General features: G+C 56.7%; 2 protein-coding genes across 5 annotated transcripts; one reads left to right on the top strand and one right to left on the bottom strand.

Moving 5' to 3' along the window:
- Positions 1 to 262: 262 nt before the first annotated feature.
- MTX1 (metaxin 1) lies at positions 263 to 5251 on the bottom strand. The gene is given in 8 exon segments (XM_006172678.3): positions 263 to 601; positions 702 to 856; positions 1293 to 1369; positions 1495 to 1677; positions 1854 to 1946; positions 3479 to 3558; positions 3691 to 3760; positions 4730 to 5251. Coding segments are annotated over 8 exon segments (1395 nt in total). The 3' UTR covers positions 263 to 386.
- Positions 5252 to 6088: 837 nt separating this feature from the next.
- On the top strand, positions 6089 to 16341 carry THBS3 (thrombospondin 3). Of its 4 annotated transcripts, none has more exons than XM_032464085.1 (23): positions 6089 to 6246; positions 7274 to 7480; positions 8084 to 8340; positions 8447 to 8549; positions 9295 to 9321; positions 9529 to 9611; positions 9701 to 9752; positions 9989 to 10137; positions 10514 to 10654; positions 10885 to 10962; positions 11329 to 11481; positions 11694 to 11804; positions 11898 to 12005; positions 12305 to 12464; positions 12781 to 12899; positions 13037 to 13089; positions 13373 to 13566; positions 13755 to 13933; positions 14042 to 14090; positions 14275 to 14471; positions 14713 to 14885; positions 15812 to 15951; positions 16037 to 16341. In XM_032464085.1, the coding sequence occupies exons 1-23, from the start codon at positions 6168 to 6170 to the stop codon at positions 16093 to 16095; spliced, it is 2871 nt and encodes a 956-aa protein (XP_032319976.1). In that variant the 5' UTR covers positions 6089 to 6167; the 3' UTR covers positions 16096 to 16341. The 4 variants fall into 4 exon arrangements, with proteins under 4 accessions (XP_032319976.1, XP_032319977.1, XP_032319978.1 ...); XM_032464086.1 differs by having other exon boundaries at positions 13755 to 13840; XM_032464087.1 differs by lacking the exon at positions 15812 to 15951.
- Positions 16342 to 17351: the final 1010 nt, after the last annotated feature.

Genomic DNA, 17351 nt, shown 5'->3' on the forward strand with positions numbered 1-17351 from the left:
TGTCTGTACAAACAGAGGGTGGGTGGGGGGGCGGCGGCGAGAGAGGTTAAGGAAAGGAAGAGACTAGGAAAGCTGGACCCAAAACTGGGAACTGTTTGTCTTTCTTGGAGATGCAGGACCGGGCTCATGTAGATGTCAGCATCAGGGCACAGGCAGCAAAAGAAGCCAAGCGCCAAGTGGGTAGATTCAAGCACCCAGATGGACCCCCCAGCACCAGCTAGGAAAAGTGGCAGCCCCTTAAAGGAGAGAATGTCTGATCCCAGTCAGTGTGAGCAGGTTTATTCTGGGGGTGGCACCCCATTTCCAGCCATCCCAACGACGGGGAAACACGGGGCCTCTGGAATGCATCACAGTAGAAAAATCAGTCCTGGGAGCATGAGGACAAATCATTCCTCTTCATCCTCCTCAGCCATGCCCAGGGCCCGTGTGCCTGGGGCTCGGGCAGGCGGTGCCCGCTGGATGGAAACAATGCCACTGAGCAAGGCGTAGCCCGCCATGGCTGCCAGCCCCGCCAACACAGATAGGATCTGGTTCCGGCGCCGGTATGGTTCCTCCTCATTCTCCGGGCTCGCTGGTGTCTGGCATGGAGGTGGCACCTCAGCTGAGGGGCAAGAAGGGAAGGTGGGCTCGGGGGCTGGCTCCTGGATCCCTGCCCATTTCTCCCCAGGGCTAGCACCAAGCCTCCACCATCTGTCTGTTACCTCCCTCCCAGGGGAAGTAGAGGCTGAGGATGTGGGTGCAGTAGGCACAGAGGTTGTGCAGCCCCCGCAGGTGTGCCTGCAGCTTCCCACTGGGCAGCTTCGCCTGCTGCAGCAGGGCCAGGTAGCTGAAGACAAAGGCGTCCAGGGAGGCGGGGCTGCAGCAGAGAGAAGGATGGGATGGAGAAGGGGGAGAGATGGAGTGGGAGGAAGAGTTGGCCCTGAGAGTGGGGCTCTGGGCAGCCGGTGGGCCACCGGAGGAGGAGAGGACACAGTTCTGGATGTGGTGTGGGGAGGGCGCCCCAGGTGGCGCCAGGCTGGCCTTGAATGGGACTCTATCCCAGGGCTGCATAAAGGGCACATTGAGTGCCCCACAGCCCTGCAGGCCCCTCCTGGACCTGGCAGCCCTCCCACCCTCCTGTACCACTGAGGCGGCTCAGGCCCCACACGTAGCCCCACTGTCATCAGACCCAGTGTCTGTCCTGAGCCTGAGGACCTCGTGTCCACAACCTGAGCCCACCCCAGCCCCTGTGGCTACATCTGAACCTGTCTCTTCTTCCAAGCCACCTATGATTCCCCTGGAGTCAGACTCACGCATCTCCAAAGAAGAATTTCTGAGAGCCCAGGCGCTGAGAGAGAAGGGTCAGGCATTCCCGAGCCTCTTGGTACAGCTACAGGGAAGACACAAGGTAGGCTTGCGGCTGCGGGAACAGCGCCGCCGCCTCTCCCAGGCACTCCCATTCCTGGCTGTCATCCTTGGGGCTCCTCTCATACAACAGCCCCCTGTCCCAGGTACCTCCTTCTCCAGCTCTTCCTCATCCTCAGGCCTGTGCTCCCCACACAGCAGCTGCAGCCGCTCCATGTACTGCCGCTGCATGCGGCCAGGGAGGAAGAAGTTGAGGGGAAAGGGCATAGCCTCTGCATACCACTTCCGGGTCACTTCCACATAGTTCTTGGCGTCTACCCAAAAAGTGTGTATCTGGATTAGGTATGGAGGAAGGAAGAGGCAGTCTGAGCCAGTGCACCTGCCTGACTCGGGGTGGGCTTCTGACCCCCACGCTGCTCCAAGCCTGTGTGTGTGTATGGGGTGTCTGTGTGTATGCCTCACCCCCTCCCCTGCTGGCCGTTCATGCTGGGAGGTCTGTGCACACTCACCAGCACCGGGAGCAGCTTCTCCTCTAGCAGAGACATGAAGGCCAAGGTGTCTGCCCCTTGCCGGGCTGACAGATCATAATCAGCATTGTACTTCTGTGGAAGAAACATTCACTGTGAGGTGGATGCTGGGGGACTCCAGGGACACTTCCCCAAGGATGGAGGCCTCCTGTCTGCCACCACCCACACTGACCTCTGAGTGTAGCAGAGGTAGAGCAAGGAGCTTTTCTCGCTGAGGCCCCCTCGCCTGGGCCCAGTCAGTAGCCTGTTGCTGTTGGCGGGAAGCCTGGACCTTGGAGCCTGCTGGCCGTCAAGGTCCCGCGCCCACTGGGGGGAGGAAGGAAGGCCCAGCCGCAAACCAGGAGCAGCTCCCAGAGTTTCCACGGAAAGCTGGCAGGATGCCTGCTGACGGCAACTTTCTAACAGTAACTTCCCCGATCCAGACACCACAAAACTAACAGAGTGAAGCCCAGATGCAGGTTGGGCCTCAGTCAAGCCTCAGGAACTAGGGGATGCCATCCTCATGCTCCTGGGACCCAGTGAACCCATGTCTAGGGCCCCCTGGCTTGCTTTCCCAAAGCCCAGCTCTTGGCTGTTTCTTCTATTTCATTCCACGGCCCAGGCGCCACCACCACCACACACACATTCCAACCATACCCCCAGGTCTCGGCCTGCCACACCTTCCTAGGCTCTAATGTCTGTTCCTCGGCACCCTCCTCCATATCCTGAATAGACTTTGTCCCCAAATAACCTTTCGAGAATAATCCTTAAATCTCTCTGAGCCTGTTTCTCCCCTGCAGAATGGGAGTAATAATCTCTCTCAATGTGACTCTGTTAGGAGAAAGCTCTTTGGAAACTGAAAAAGCTATGGTCATATATAAGGAAACAGTGGCCCAGTCCCAGCCAGGAACTTTGGCTTTTACCTGAATTCCCTCTCTCCATGTCTCTCAAGCCTCCATTAATTCCCCAGTTCCTCCACCTTTGAGAAAGTAGAAATGAAGACGAGGGTTCCCCCTTCTGACAACATGTTCTCTTTTGGAACCAAGCTAGAGGAGCCCTTGGAAAGCATTCTGGCTGAGCCCCCTACTTTTGCAAGTAAGGAGTTTACAGCTCTGAGAGGTTAAGCAACTTGTGCAAGGTCACACAGCCAACGACAGAGTGAAAAGCATAGCCTAAGCCTCCCCATTCCTCTTGGAAAGCTCTTTCAATTCCCCCCACCCTAACCCTAGCTCTTAGCCTTGTCTACCCTGAGCCCCATGTTCAGCCAAACCCAGTCCCTGAAAAAAGGGCAACAGCCCTTAGAAATCTCCCTCTGGTCCCATCTTTGAGGGCCTCATCTGAGCCAGCTGTTCTCTCCTACTCTCTTTTCCCTTCCATGTGTTATCAGCCCATTCATCTCTCCCTTCCTCACCCAGAAGGCATAAGGCACTGTGTCTCTGGATGCCCCCACAGTGCCTCAGTTTAATCTCTAGCCTTTGACTTACTACCTCACAGCAACATTGTCTGTGTCCTTGAAACTCTGGGTCACCTGCGTCTAGTCTGGCATATACTTGGTGCTCAATAAATGTGTGTTGCCCTGAATTGACTGAACTTCTCTCACTGGCAGCCCCCCTACCCAAGCCACCTACCTCTTTTCGAAGGTGGGTGATGATCTTGTGTGGTACTGAGATGACCTCTCCATGACTGGTCTGAAGGGCAGGCAGAGTTCCTGACATTGAGAAAGAAGTGTGTCCACCAGACCCTTAGCTGCCTATCCATACATAATTGCACCACATTCCTGTCTGTCTCCTGCTCTTCCCCTTGTACATTCCCTTCCTCACCCCCCAGGGACACTGGGTACCTGAAGGGCTCCGCCAGGGGTTGGTGATCTTGTGCACTTTGAGTGGGGCACCAGTAAATCTGGCGTAAGTCTGCAGGGAAGGAAGCAGAAGGCAGAGGCCAGGGACATGGCCCCCACAGGGGAATCAAGAAAAGAAATAACATTTACTTAATACCATCTGTGCTATGTTCTATGCTTAGTAATTGCCTCACAAAAAAAGAGGTAGACATTACTGTTCCCATTTTACAATGGGCAACACAGGGCTCAGAGAGGTGATGGACACGTCCAGGATTACAAATCAGCCAAGAAAATCCTTCCTTCTATCTTTTCCTGCCATCTACCTGGTGAACACCTAGCCTCCCCTCATTTGGAAGCACTAACCATGCCCATCCTTGGCAGGCTCTATGGCCTTTTCCTACTTATACCATAACACCTAAAAATTTTATTACATTTATTTGCTGACATGTCTACCTTTCTGTAGACAACTCCAGGGGAACAATCAAGTGCTATTCATCTTTGCATGCCAACATTTGGTCTTTGGAAGAGGCCTAATACATGCTTGTTAAATAAAACAGTGAGTGAATGAGTGAACTAGTCTGACTCCAAAGCTCTTTCTACAGAGCCTGGCTGTGGGCCTTTTGGTTCAATAAACAATAACCTCAGTAGAAATGTTAAGTGAAAGGGAGGAAAGGGAAACTGAAAAGGCAGCAACGCCAAGCCGGAGAATCCTGAGATGGTCCAGCCTTAGTAAATCTCCGGATGAAGAAAACAGCGCCCAGGGAGAAGGGATCGCCCCAAGGTCACACAGCCAATAAATGGATGTGCAAGGACTAAAACCCATCTCCTGAACCCGTGACTAGGCCTCTTTCTATTGCTAAACAAACCCTAGGCTGCTATGGCACAGGACATTGAGCCCACACAGGCCAGGCCCGTTGATTGCCTCACTTTCCCCCACTAAGCCTGTGCTGAGGCGCCCTGACAAAATTCGGAAGATCGGCTAGTCCAGGACCCCTCCCCAGTCCACCAGGGCGTAGCAAAGGGCGCCGGCGCCACCCCTCACCAGCACGGCCAAGCTGTCCAGGTCCACTGACGGCAGCCCCCAGCCCCCTGACCAGCAGAACAGCTCCATGGGCGCCGCCATCTTGCCCGCCCTCTGTCCCGGAAGCACCTCCCTCTGCGCTTCAACCCTCCACCGCGCGGATCCGCCCCCCGGCCATCCAGCCGCTGGCGGTGGGGAGCCGGGGGAGGCCCTCCGGAAGGCGCGGCTTGTCCCGGCCCGAGAGGCAGCCTGACGGCGTGGGGCGGAGCCCAGGGCTTCGGGGGAAGGCGGCCACCGCCTGATCCAGAGGCGGCTCCCGAAGGGGGGAAGGGCTCTCAGCCCGGCGCGCCTTGCAGAATCAGGGCGCTTCGGCCGAGGGGAGTCCCGAGCCCCCGAAGGCGCGGCGGGCCCCGGAGAAGGGGGTTTTGTGCTCCTGGGCGGGCTCTGGGGGCCTTCGCAAATCTGCAAGAGGTCTAGGCTGCTCCGGGGCCCCTTAGGGCTCAGCCCCTAGCGGGGGCTGCGGGGGGGTCCCCCGAGCTGCATGTTTTCCACAGCGCGTTATGTTTGGAGCCTGCCCTGCGCCTCCTGTCGCCATGGAAACAAAACAGGGGCGGTGGCGGCGGACAGAGCTAGGCCCGGCTGGGGCCTGGGTGGGGGAGGGGAGGTGGGGCTCGCGAGCTGTTGCCTCGGTAACGGGAACCAAGGCGCCCCTCCGCTTCATCCGGGTCACAGCCTGTTCGCCAGTACCCCCAGTGTTCCCAGTGTCGCCCCTGGCCCTTGGCCTGTCCTCTGGTCTACTTCTCTCTTTGGTGTCCCTTTCCTCTTTCCTTCACTCCAACCTCACTGACCACTGTTTCAGACTCTTCCTCTGGTTCCCGCTGGACGCTTCCAGACTCCAAGTTTTCCTAGGAATGAGGGAAAATGGAGTAACAAACACAAGTCGTGGGACCCTAACCCTAATAAAAAGCACTTGCTTAGTCAGAGCAGCAAACTTCATGCCATGTGGACATCCCCTGGGCACTATAGCAAGTTAGTTTCGGCCACTCCCTTGGAATTCTCTCATGCCAGCTGTGGAATAATGCCCACTGTCTGGCACTGCCCCTGCCAAGGGTTCCTGCCTTCCCCAACTGTGACTTCCAGAAAACAGTAGCATTCGGTAGCAGCCCCCAACAGCGAGATGCCGGGAGAGAAGGAGGCACCTGGGGGAGAGCACCGTTAGAGAGTCAGGAGGCAAGGAGGCCTCCAGGACACTTCCCTAGTGCCCCTGGTTCCCGGAGCTGGGGATGCCTCCAGGGTGATTGGCAGCTCTTTGTTTCACACCCCCCCCACCGCCTGCCGGCATCCCCCCCCCCCTTCAACTCCCCCTTCCAGTCCCTCCGCCCCCCGCTCCTGCTCTCCGCCTAGCCTTTTCCCCTCCCAAGCCGCCTGCCTGCCAGGGGTAGTGAGCCGGCTGAGCGGCATGGAGACGCAGGAACTTCGGGGGGCCCTGGCTCTTCTCCTCCTTTGCACTTTCTCATCTGCCAGTCAGGACCTGCAGGGTAAGCCTGTCTCCATCCTCTTAGACCCCTCTCTGTCTCCTCCCCATTTGCCCCCAGCTTAGTAGCAGGGAACATGTGGGCAAGGGGAGATGGGAGAGTCCTGAAATTGAACGGGAGGGAAGAGTTGATGAAATTATGGCCCTGGGGGGGGGGGGAGGAGTTGACACCAGAACGTGATGGATGAGTGGGAGCTTGCCAGGTTCAGCATGAGGCCAGGGTAGAGGACTCAAGAGCTGGATGCTAGGGCTGGGTTGGTGTCTGAGCATCCCCAGGCACCCCAGGGTCTCGCAGAGCAGCTCAGAGGTGGGCTTATTCCAGCCCTGAGCTCCTGGCTGCCTAAGAGCTGGGGCGGGGGGGGGGGGGGGGGAGGGGGGGGGGGCAGGGTAGGGGAGATGGAGAAGTCTGGTCTCTCCTGGAGGTCTGGTTGTAGGATGGGCCTGTGGATGTGGGAGAGGTAGTTGGAGCAGATGACACAGGCACAGATTCTTTACTGGCTGGAAGGGAAACCACAGATTGGCTAGGACACAGGAGGCAGAGGAGCTGGGTCCTATGTTCCTATGGGAGAGAGCCAGACAGTAGGAGGGTCAGAGCTTTCAGTGGGCAGCTGTCCTCATCTAGAGCGAGTGTACTGAACCCTCAGTATGGGAGGAGGGACACTAGGGTGTGGAATGAGCCAAACCCAGCAGTGTATAAGAGAAACTGCCTTCCCATTTCTGCACTGGGGGCACCAGGTGCTACTCCTGCCTGGGATCAGCACAGTGACTCCTTTGCGCCACCTGGTGGGGGCATCTCAAGTTTGCAGGGCGCTGTTTCTGTAATTCCCAGTGAGGCTCAGCCTGCCAGGTTCCCAGAGAGTGGCAGTAGAAAGGCACAGTGCCTGGTCCTCTGATGGCAACAAGGGTTGGATTTTGAGGTGATGACTAACACTATCGGGTAGTGATGAAGGATGCCACCCTGAAGGTTCAAAGGAGAGATCAGGCCTTAGCATTTGACAGGAGCCTGACCTTGATAATCCCTGCCTGGCCAGTGATTGACCTGCTGACTGTGGGCGAGTCCAGGCAGATGGTAGCTGTGGCAGAGAAGATCCGGACAGCCTTGCTCACTGCTGGGGACATCTACCTCTTGTCCACCTTCCGCCTGCCCCCCAAGCAGGGCGGTGTCCTCTTCGGCCTCTACTCTCGCCAAGACAACACACGGTGGCTGGAGGCCTCTGTCGTGGGCAAGATCAACAAAGGTGACTGGTGGGCATCTCCTTTCCTGCAGTGGTGATCCCTTTGAGCACTCTGGGCTGTGCCCAGGCACCAGGGGCACCTGGTAAGGGGTGTGTAGGAGGAACCTCAGGAGGCCAGGCACCTAAACAACAGGGTGAGGCATTTGTAGGGGTGGCATGTTGTATGTGGGTGTGCCTGGGGGAAGGGGAGGCACGTCTCTGTGCCCCACTAGTGGTATAGAGAGGTCCCTCAGACCCTTGGGACAGTTCAGTTGGTACAGAACCAGCTGCCATTCTAGCAGGGGATAGAGTGATCTGATGCTACCGATGACTAAGAAAGTCCTAGTCTTTAAACCAATTTGAAAAACATTTATTGGCGGGGTGGGTATAGCTCAGTGGTAGAGCGCTTGCTTAGCATGCATTAGTTCCTGGATTCAATCCCCAGCACCTCCATTAAAAAAAAAAAAAACATTTATCACATATCTACTATGTACAAGGTGTCTAGAGATACTTAGCTGAATATGGAACGATAGCCCTAGAGATATGGTGTTCAGAAGAACTGATCCAAGGCTCAACTGGGAGACAGGGGTGTGGACAGTGCCCATACTGACCTCCCCTTCTGGGCAGTGCTGGTGCGGTACCAGCGGGAGGATGGCAAAGTCCACGCAGTGAACCTACAGCAAGCAGGCCTGGCTGATGGGCGCACACACACGGCTCTCCTGCGACTCCGAGGTCCATCCAGACCCAGCCCGGCCCTGCAGCTCTATGTGGACTGCAAACTGGGCGACCAGCATGCTGGCCTTCCAGCACTGGCCCCCATTCCTCCAGCAGAGGTCAATGGGCTGGAGATTAGGACTGGACAGAAGGCTTATTTAAGGATGCAGGTGAGCAGGAAGGGAGGACCCTCTGCATGTCTGTGGATACAGTTTGCACTGATGGGAGGAGGAGCTGGTAGGTTCTGCCACCCTACTCTGTTCCTGTCCCCCCCAGGGTTTCGTGGAATCTATGAAAATAATTTTGGGCGGGTCCATGGCCCGGGTTGGAGCCCTGAGTGAGTGTCCGTTCCAGGGAGATGAGTCCATTCACAGTGCAGGTAACACAGAGACTTCTGTTAGCTGATATCCTGGACCCCAGGTTCTGTGAACTTTGGTGACTCCCATCCTCTTGACCTGTCTCCCCATTAATACCAATTCCTTTGGCTCACCTATTACTGGGGCTTCTGACCCTGTCACCCAAATCTTCACCTCTGACCTGTGATCTTCAAATACCACCACCCCAGGAGGCATGGGTCAAAAAAATCTCCCTGTTAAGGTCATCCTGCCTACCAGGTTGGCCAGAAAAAAAAAAAAAAAAGGTCTGAGAAAAGACTATAACTCTGAAGAACCCTGAATAAAGGTGAAGACGTTAACTGCTTGGTCTTTCTTGGTTAACTGAGCTAAGGGTCTTGGGTCTTTTAGTTCCCATCATTGTCTGTACCCTACCAGCAGTTTCTTTGAGTGTTGCTCATCTGCCTGGCCTGACAGGGATGCTCAGAGGCTCTCGCATAAATAAAACACCCACTTCTCCATTTCAAAGAAAGCATTCTTGTGGTGGAATCTTTAGAGGGAGGAAATGTAACGCACTGGGTCCCTGGCCCTCCTTTGGGTCATGTCTCACTTGGATCCCACCTGCCACTACCATGCCTGGGAACCAGGAAGATTTGTATTTCGACCACAGTTTGACACCACGCATACCTTTATTCCAAGGCTCCAGCCCTTTGTTCCTGTCCCTCCTTTCCTCCTCTTCACCAGCCAGGCCCCTCCTCACATCTCCACCCTCTGTTTTCTTGTCCTCTCTAGTGACCAATGCACTCCACTCCATCCTAGGTGAGTAGGCCATGGAAAGGTGGAGGGGGCATGAGGGTGGGGAGGAGGCCCAGCTGCCTGCAACCCAGTCTCCTTCAGCCAGGAATGGGGTGGGGTTTAAAGGTGGGGGAGGGGTGAGCAGTAGTGGCAGGACCTGGCTTAATACCTAGAAAGAGGCCAGAGCTGGTGCCCCACTTCTGAGCGTCTCCACACCCTGGACCCTGACAGGGGAGCAGACCAAGGCGCTGGTCACTCAACTCACCCTCTTCAACCAGATCCTGGTAGAGCTGCGGGATGATATCCGAGACCAGGTTTCGTGGGCTGGTGAAGGGTGGTGCTGATTCTGGGATGGGGTGGCAGAGGCTGAGAGCTGATTCCTCCCCATCCTTCTGTCTAACAGGTGAAGGAAATGTCCCTGATCCGAAACACCATCATGGAGTGTCAGGTGTGCGGTGAGTGGGAGAGTAGGGGAGGGCTCCAGGTGCCATCACTGTGTTCCCTGCCGCATGGCTTTGGCCTCTACTGCTGGTGAATTAAATAGTGACCTCTTGGGGAGGGCACAGCACGCATGAGGTCCTGGGTTCAATTCCCAGTACCTCCATCAAAAAAATAAATAAATAAACCTAATCCTCAAAATTTTAAAAAAAAATCTGGGTGGCTCTGACTGTGCTCACCTCTCTGCCCCCAGGCTTCCATGAACAGCGTTCCCACTGCAGCCCCAGCCCCTGCTTCCGAGGCGTGGACTGCATGGAAGTGTACGAGTACCCTGGCTACCGCTGTGGGCCCTGTCCCCCTGGCCTTAAGGGCAACGGCACCTACTGCACTGACATCAATGAGGTGGGGGAGGACAGACTCTGGAAGGGCACAGAAAGCGGGGGTGAGGAAGTTAGGAGAGGCCTAAGAAGGTGGGGTGAATGTTGGTTAGAAGCAGGAGCTCGTAGTTGAAGAGAGAGTGGAGACCACCAAAGAACTGTGGGAAGGGTGGGAGGCGGGAGGGCCGGGGCAAAGACTGCAGGGCCATGCAGGAAAGGGGCTGGGAGTGTGGCAGGGGCAATTTGAGAAGATCAGCCAAGAGGGAACCCACAGGACGGCCTGGGGTGGGATCAGAGCATGACGAGGATGGGGAGGGGAGGCCTGCAAATGGGAGACCAGGAGCAGTGGCCCTAGGATCACAGGCAGTGGCCTGACCTCTTCCGTCTCGTCTGGTCCCCAGTGTGCTCATGCTGACCCCTGTTTCCCGGGCTCCAGCTGCATCAACACCATGCCTGGCTTCCACTGTGAGGCCTGTCCTCGAGGCTACAAAGGCACACAGGTGTCTGGTGTGGGCATCGACTATGCCCGGGCCAGCAAACAGGTCAGGTTGGGTAGAGTATGTGGATAAGAGATTTGGGCCTTGTGGGGGGTCGGGGGCTTCTGGGTTGAATGTGGAGCCTTTGAGATAAACGGGATGAGGCTACTGGCTTTGCATTGGTTTGGGGCCTGTGCTTCATGTCCGTGTTCACAGTTAAGGCCATACTAGTGCTTTCTCCTGTATCTGAGGAGACCCACCGCAGCTATGGTTCTACCCAAAGTCTGCCCCTTCAGGTCTGCAACGATATTGATGAATGCAATGACGGTAACAATGGTGGCTGTGACCCAAACTCCATCTGCACCAACACTGTGGTGAGTTAACACCCTGAGTGGGCGGTGGGGATGTGCAACCCCCTCTTCAGACTTCCTGCTTTCTGCTCCCCTCCTCCCTCCACATAGTAGGTGTCCCATGTGGACCTGGTTTGGAATTCTGGTTCTGCCTCTTACTAGCCATGACCTTTAGCTAGTTATTTACCTTTTCTTTGCCTCAGCATCCTCACTTGAAAAATGGGACTATTCCCCACCTTGAGAGGTTGTCAGGAGACCCTACAGGATATAAGGGATTGACCTGGCATATTAGCTGTGAGGGCCCCTCCTCCACCCCTGGAGGGACTGTGCTGGTCCTAGCTGCCTGGCAGGCTGATCCTCCTTCCTGAGACACTGCTTCCCTACCCTTAGGGCTCTTTCAAGTGTGGTCCCTGTCGCTTGGGCTTCCTGGGCAACCAGAGCTACGGCTGCTTCCCAGCCCGGACCTGCCACAGCCCAGCCCACAGCCCCTGCCATGTCCACGCGCACTGTCTCTTTGAACGCAATGGTGCAGTGTCCTGCTCGGTGAGCTAGGGCCAGGGCTTGGAAGAAACGGGGAATCTGGGGGAGGGGTAGGGCTAGTAAACATGTTTAGGGGCTGGGATGGGGGCCTGCATGGGAAAGGGAGTGGGGCCTCGGCCCAGAAACTGATTGGTGAGAATAGAGCCTGAAGCAGGAAAAGGGGGTGTGTGGGGAGCCAGCCCAGGCCACTAACTCCTACCCTTTGTGTTGCCCAGTGTAACGTGGGCTGGGCCGGGAACGGAAATGTGTGTGGGCCTGACACGGACATCGATGGCTACCCGGACCAGGCGCTGCCCTGCATGGACAACAACAAACACTGCAAGCAGGTGCAGGGGGTCGGTGGCGAGTGAGCAGATAGGGCGCCCCAGTCTGGGACAGGAGAGAACTCATCCATCAACTTCCTCCCCCCCATCCTTTAGGATAACTGCCTTCTGACACCCAACTCTGGGCAGGAAGATGCTGATAATGATGGCGTAGGGGACCAGTGCGATGATGATGCTGATGGGGACGGGATCAAGAATGTTGAGGTGGCTCCTAGATGTCCTGCCCCTTCCAGCTCCTCTGCAACTCTGTTGCCTTATCCCATAACCCTGTCCCCACTTGGTCACTGGCAGCTCCCCAGGAAGGTCCCTAGGACTGCATATTAAAGAGACATAAGCCTGGTGCCCAGGATGAGGTGGATTACATGGAGGTTGGGGGGGGTGGGACTGTGCCAAGTAGGTGGTCCATCACAGGAATGGTGATTGTAGAGGATGGCACAGGGACAAAGAAGGTACAAGGTGGCCAGTGGCTCTAGGGGGTGCCTGACTCTCTCCCTTCACCCCAGGACAACTGTCGGCTCTTCCCCAACAAGGACCAGCAAAACTCAGATACAGATTCATTTGGTGATGCCTGTGACAACTGCCCCAACGTTCCCAACAATGACCAGAAGGACACAGATGGCAATGGGGAAGGGGATGCCTGTGACAACGACGTGGATGGGGATGGTGCAGGCCTGGGGCAGAGGGGGTGGCTGGGAAACCTGTAAGAATTTGGAGACGGGTGGGAATGAGGCAGGGAGGCTGAGAATCCGGGGAGGGTGATGCTGGGGGAAGTCACTGTGCATGAGATGGATGTCAGTGGGAACATGATGTAGGCTGTGGGGTTAGGCAGGGACTGGGCAAGAGGATGAGACAAGGGACAGGCAGATTTCCTGAGCAGCTGTCCTCTGGATGGGAGGCAAAAGTCAGGGCTTTCACCAACCTAGAAGAGAGAGTGTGATACATTCTAGTGATAACCTTGTGTTACCCTCATATCTTCTAGGCATCCCCAATGGATTGGACAATTGCCCTAAAGTGCCCAACCCCTTACAGACAGATAGGGATGAGGATGGGGTAGGAGATGCTTGCGACAGCTGCCCTGAAATGAGCAATCCTACCCAGGTACAGGGGAATGGAGAGGGCAGGGAAGGGGTGGGGTGACTGGTGGATGAAGCCCAGCCCTTTGGATGGGAAGCGGTCAGGTTAGCCTCTTCGGAGTTAACAAAAGGAGATGGTGAGAACAGATCCCTCTCTCTCAGACAGATGCAGACAGTGACCTGGTGGGGGATGTCTGTGACACCAATGAAGACAGGTAGGGTTTTGGCCAAAAGATGGAAGGTCTTACAGGGGATACTTTAATTTCCTCGTATATTCTCAGTTCCCTCTAGGGTCTAATCTTAATTCTCCACTACTGTTGAGCAGGAGGTCATTCCCATTGTCTACCTTCCATTCCTCCTGCTGGACCTTCACCTCATTTGGCTGACTTCAAGGGGTCTGGCTGAATGCAGGGTATACCCCAGAGAGACTCCTAAGAAGAGTGGGGAAGAATGTGGTACCTTTAAAAGCCTTTATTTGGTGCCTGTTCTCCTGGACAGTGATGGGGATGGACATCAGGACACCAAGGACAATTGCCCACAGCTGCCGAACAGCTCCCAGCTGGACTCAGACAATGACGGACTTGGAGACGAGTGTGATGGGGACGATGACAATGACAGTATCCCAGATTACGTGCCTCCTGGTCCTGATAACTGTCGCCTGGTACCCAATCCCAATCAGAAGGACTCAGATGGTGAGGCTGGGGTCCCCAGAGGCTTGAACTGATGTGGGCTTTGCTCAGGGAGGGGCGGTAGGCCTTGCTGGGGAGTGAGGGAAGGCAGGGTGGGGAGAGGTGTCCGCAACGCAAGGCCCAAGAAGTGGTAGTGCTGGCTTGTGGCAGTGGCCAGGGCCTTCCTGAGCGCCTGGCTTCACGCTGCCCAGGCAATGGTGTTGGTGACGTGTGTGAGGATGACTTTGACAATGATGCCGTAGTCGACCCCCTGGACGTGTGCCCTGAAAGTGCAGAGGTAACCCTCACGGATTTTCGGGCTTATCAGACCGTCGTCCTGGATCCTGAGGGTGATGCTCAGATTGACCCAAATTGGGTCGTGCTCAACCAGGTACTAGGGCAGTGGGCTGGGTGGGTGCTGTGATAGGAGACCAACAGGCAGGGCCTAGCGGGGGCAGCGCACCTGGACCAGGGCTTTCTTCTTCCTGCATACCACCAGGGCATGGAAATCGTTCAGACCATGAATAGTGACCCCGGCCTGGCAGTTGGTATGTAAGGGATACCCAATTCAACAATGTTCGTAATTTCCAAATGGAGGGATCCTGTAGGCAGAGGATGGGGGGCAAGCTAGTCACACATACAGCAGGCATCCCTCCCTACCCGCACCCCGCAGTGGGCCACCAGCTGCTTTGCTGCCCCTGCCCCTGATCCCGCCCACCCGCCTGCCCCCAGGATACACAGCCTTCAATGGTGTGGACTTTGAAGGCACCTTCCACGTGAACACAGTGACTGACGATGACTACGCAGGCTTTCTCTTCAGCTATCAGGACAGCGGCCGCTTCTACGTGGTCATGTGGAAGCAAACGGAGCAGACCTACTGGCAGGCCACACCCTTCCGGGCTGTTGCCCAGCCCGGGCTGCAGCTCAAGGTCCCACACTGCCCAGATTCCCCAAGCCAGGGCCCTTTCCCGAAGCCTCTCCCACCAACCCCTGGGGCCTCCCCCACTGCCTCAGTGGGAACCCTCTTACCCAGACATCTGCCCAGGAGGTTGGCTCCCTGGGCCTCCAGAATATTCTCCTGACTTCCTTTTCCACCCGCACTTACCGACCCGTTGTCTTCCCTAATTCGGAGCCTGTGGTTGACCCACTGTCTTTGCTGATGCCCCGTAGGCCGTAACATCAGTGTCTGGCCCAGGCGAGCACCTCAGGAATGCCCTGTGGCACACTGGCCACACCCCTGATCAGGTACGACTGCTGTGGACCGACCCACGAAATGTGGGCTGGCGTGACAAGACCTCTTACCGCTGGCAGCTGCTGCACCGGCCTCAAGTTGGCTATATTCGGTGAGGGGAGGAGCTGAGCCCTCCCGAGGGACCCCAGGCCCAGCATTGCCTTCACCTTTAGCTGGGATTCCCCAGTGACGTCCCCTGTCCTCAGTGCCTTGGTGCCACGGGCCTGGACTGGGACCCCTTCTCCCCGTCTCCCCTCTCACTGCAGACTCACTACTCTGGCCCTGCTTTCCTCCTAACATAAGGCAGCCTGGGCTGTGGTGCTGCCAAGAACCTGTAGACAATGTTGGGCGAGTCCTTTTTTTGTGCTCCATTTTCCCCTCTGTAAAATGAGGGTGCCTCTGGAAGCCTCTTACCCCCAGCAGCCTGTGGAAGGCACATTACATCGGGACCCTGTCACTGGTACAGCCCAGAACCTGCCTCATCAAAGTGTCTGACCTGGAAGGGATCCTCATTTACAGAAGAGCTAACCGAGGCCCAGACTCCATGCCTGCCTTGGTAGCCGAGCCAGGCCCCTCAGTTCAGCACTCTGTCCACAAGTTTGCATTTCCTAGTTGGTGGGGATGACAGGGAAGGGAGGGGAAATGGTCAGGAGCCCAGAGTGCAGGGACTTGAGTTGGTTCCCCTTTAAGGTGCCTGGGGCTGTGGGGCGCCAAGGCAGGGGATGGGGGGGTGGACTAGAGCCTGGGAAGCGGGTGACTTCACCCCCCAGCCCTTTGTGCTCATCGTCATGGCAACCCAATCCTCGCTTGGAATGCGGCTGCTGCTTTGAGATGCAAAGGGGGCCGGACAAAGACCAGGGGCCCTAGGCCTGAGAAAAGCACCCCCTTCCCTCCCCTTTCCCTCCTCCCTGTTACCCACCTCCCTTCTCTCTCTGGCCTGGTGAGCCCAAAGGCCGGTTGGGGATGAGCTGGGCTGGGGCATGGTGGCATAGTGCCCACTGGCACCATAGCACCAATGGACACCCCTATCCTGGACAGGGTGAAGCTTTATGAGGGGCCCCAGCTAGTGGCGGATTCTGGGGTGATCATTGACACATCCATGAGAGGGGGGCGTCTTGGTGTATTCTGCTTCTCCCAAGAAAACATCATTTGGTCCAATCTCCAGTATCGATGCAATGGTGAGGCTTTAGAAGATCAGCCTGACCTCTCATGCCCTCATGGGAGAGTCACATCTTCTGACCCTAATCACATCTCCTTCCTCAGACACAGTGCCCGAGGACTTTGAGCCATTCCGGAGGCAGCTGCTCCAGGGAAGAGTGTGACAAGGTGGCCACCGGATTCCGAATCCTGATTTTAGACTCTTTGGCCTTGGGGTCCATTCTGGAGACCCTGGGGTCTAATCTACAGCTCCTCAGCCAAATACAGACCCTCCTCTGGTACCCACCAGGAGTTCAGCCCCTGAGGGTTGGTGACCCCACTGATCAGGGGGTATTTCAAGGGGGATTTCTCAGGCACTAACCCCAGGAAAGATAACAGCACATTGCCATAAAGTTCCAGTTGTTTTCTAAGCCAGTGCAATTACTTATTTTAGAGATTTTTCTGGGATAGAGTGGGGAGCAGGAAAGAAACCTGAGGTGGGTAGGGAAGAGGGCTAGTAGAATGGAAGTGAGAAATCTAGAGGAAGTTTGGCTGAGTTTGGGGCACGGTGAGGAAGGTGCTGGATAGGGGTTAGGTGAAGGACGCGGAGGAGGGGTTAGGTGAAGGATGGGGTGCTGGTAGGAGGATGACAAAAGTCCTCCCAGCTCCACTTACTCACGGTGGCAGCGGCGACACTCCAGTCTAAGAATAGCCGGGATCGACAGCCAGGAGGGCTGGGACTGCCCCGCTCGGGGTGAGGGGGAGGCCGGGGGGCCGGGGGGGCCGGAGGCCGGGACGAGTGCAATATTGGCGGGGGAAAGAACAACACTGCACCGCGTCCCGTCCCTCCCGCCCGCCCGGGGCCCGGGATCCCGCTCCCCACCGGTTGAAGCCGGACCAGCCCGAGAACCGGGGACGCGCTGGGGAGTTGGGTTCACTTTGGAGGCCAGAAAGGCTTGGCGCTCGGAAGAGGTTGAAGGGATGGTAAGGGGGAGGGGGAAAGGAAGAAGGGGAGACCGTGGTATCCCGGAAGGCCGCTTTCTGACGCCCGGGCGTTGCGCGCGCTTGCTCTTTAAATACTCAAGACTGCGCGGCGCGGAGCCGTCGCCATGGTGACGCGTGTCCCAGCAACCGAACTGAATGGCTATTGCCTGGCAACGGCGGGGGTTGAAGTTTTGGGGCCGCCCACCTAGATACTCGCGCTTTCTCTATCCCGTGGGTTTGGGGGGGCGGGTGCTTCCCTGCCTCAACGGCCTGGGCCTGGGCGCACTGACGTAAACGTCCCCCGCTCCGCGCCCGCCCTGGGTCAGGCTGCTGCACAAAGCCGCACCAGCCCCGCAGAGCAGCTTGTGCTCGGGGCTGTGGTCCCTGTCCTCCCCAGGCTTCCCTCCAATACCCCGGCACCGAAGTGTTCTTAAAGTTCATTTCTCAGTCTGAATTA

Source organism: Camelus ferus, chromosome 21 (assembly GCF_009834535.1).
Source record: "Camelus ferus isolate YT-003-E chromosome 21, BCGSAC_Cfer_1.0, whole genome shotgun sequence".
Lineage (NCBI taxonomy): Eukaryota > Metazoa > Chordata > Mammalia > Artiodactyla > Camelidae > Camelus > Camelus ferus.

Coding starts and splice junctions, on each gene's coding strand:
- THBS3 (XM_032464085.1), top strand. CDS start 6,168: ATGGAGACGCAGGAACTTCGGGGGGCCCTGGCTCTTCTCCTCCTTTGC. Junction 7,481..8,083: donor CGTGGGCAAGATCAACAAAG/GTGACTGGTGGG, acceptor CCTTCTGGGCAG/TGCTGGTGCGGTACCAGCGG. Junction 15,952..16,036: donor TCTCCAGTATCGATGCAATG/GTGAGGCTTTAG, acceptor CTCCTTCCTCAG/ACACAGTGCCCGAGGACTTT.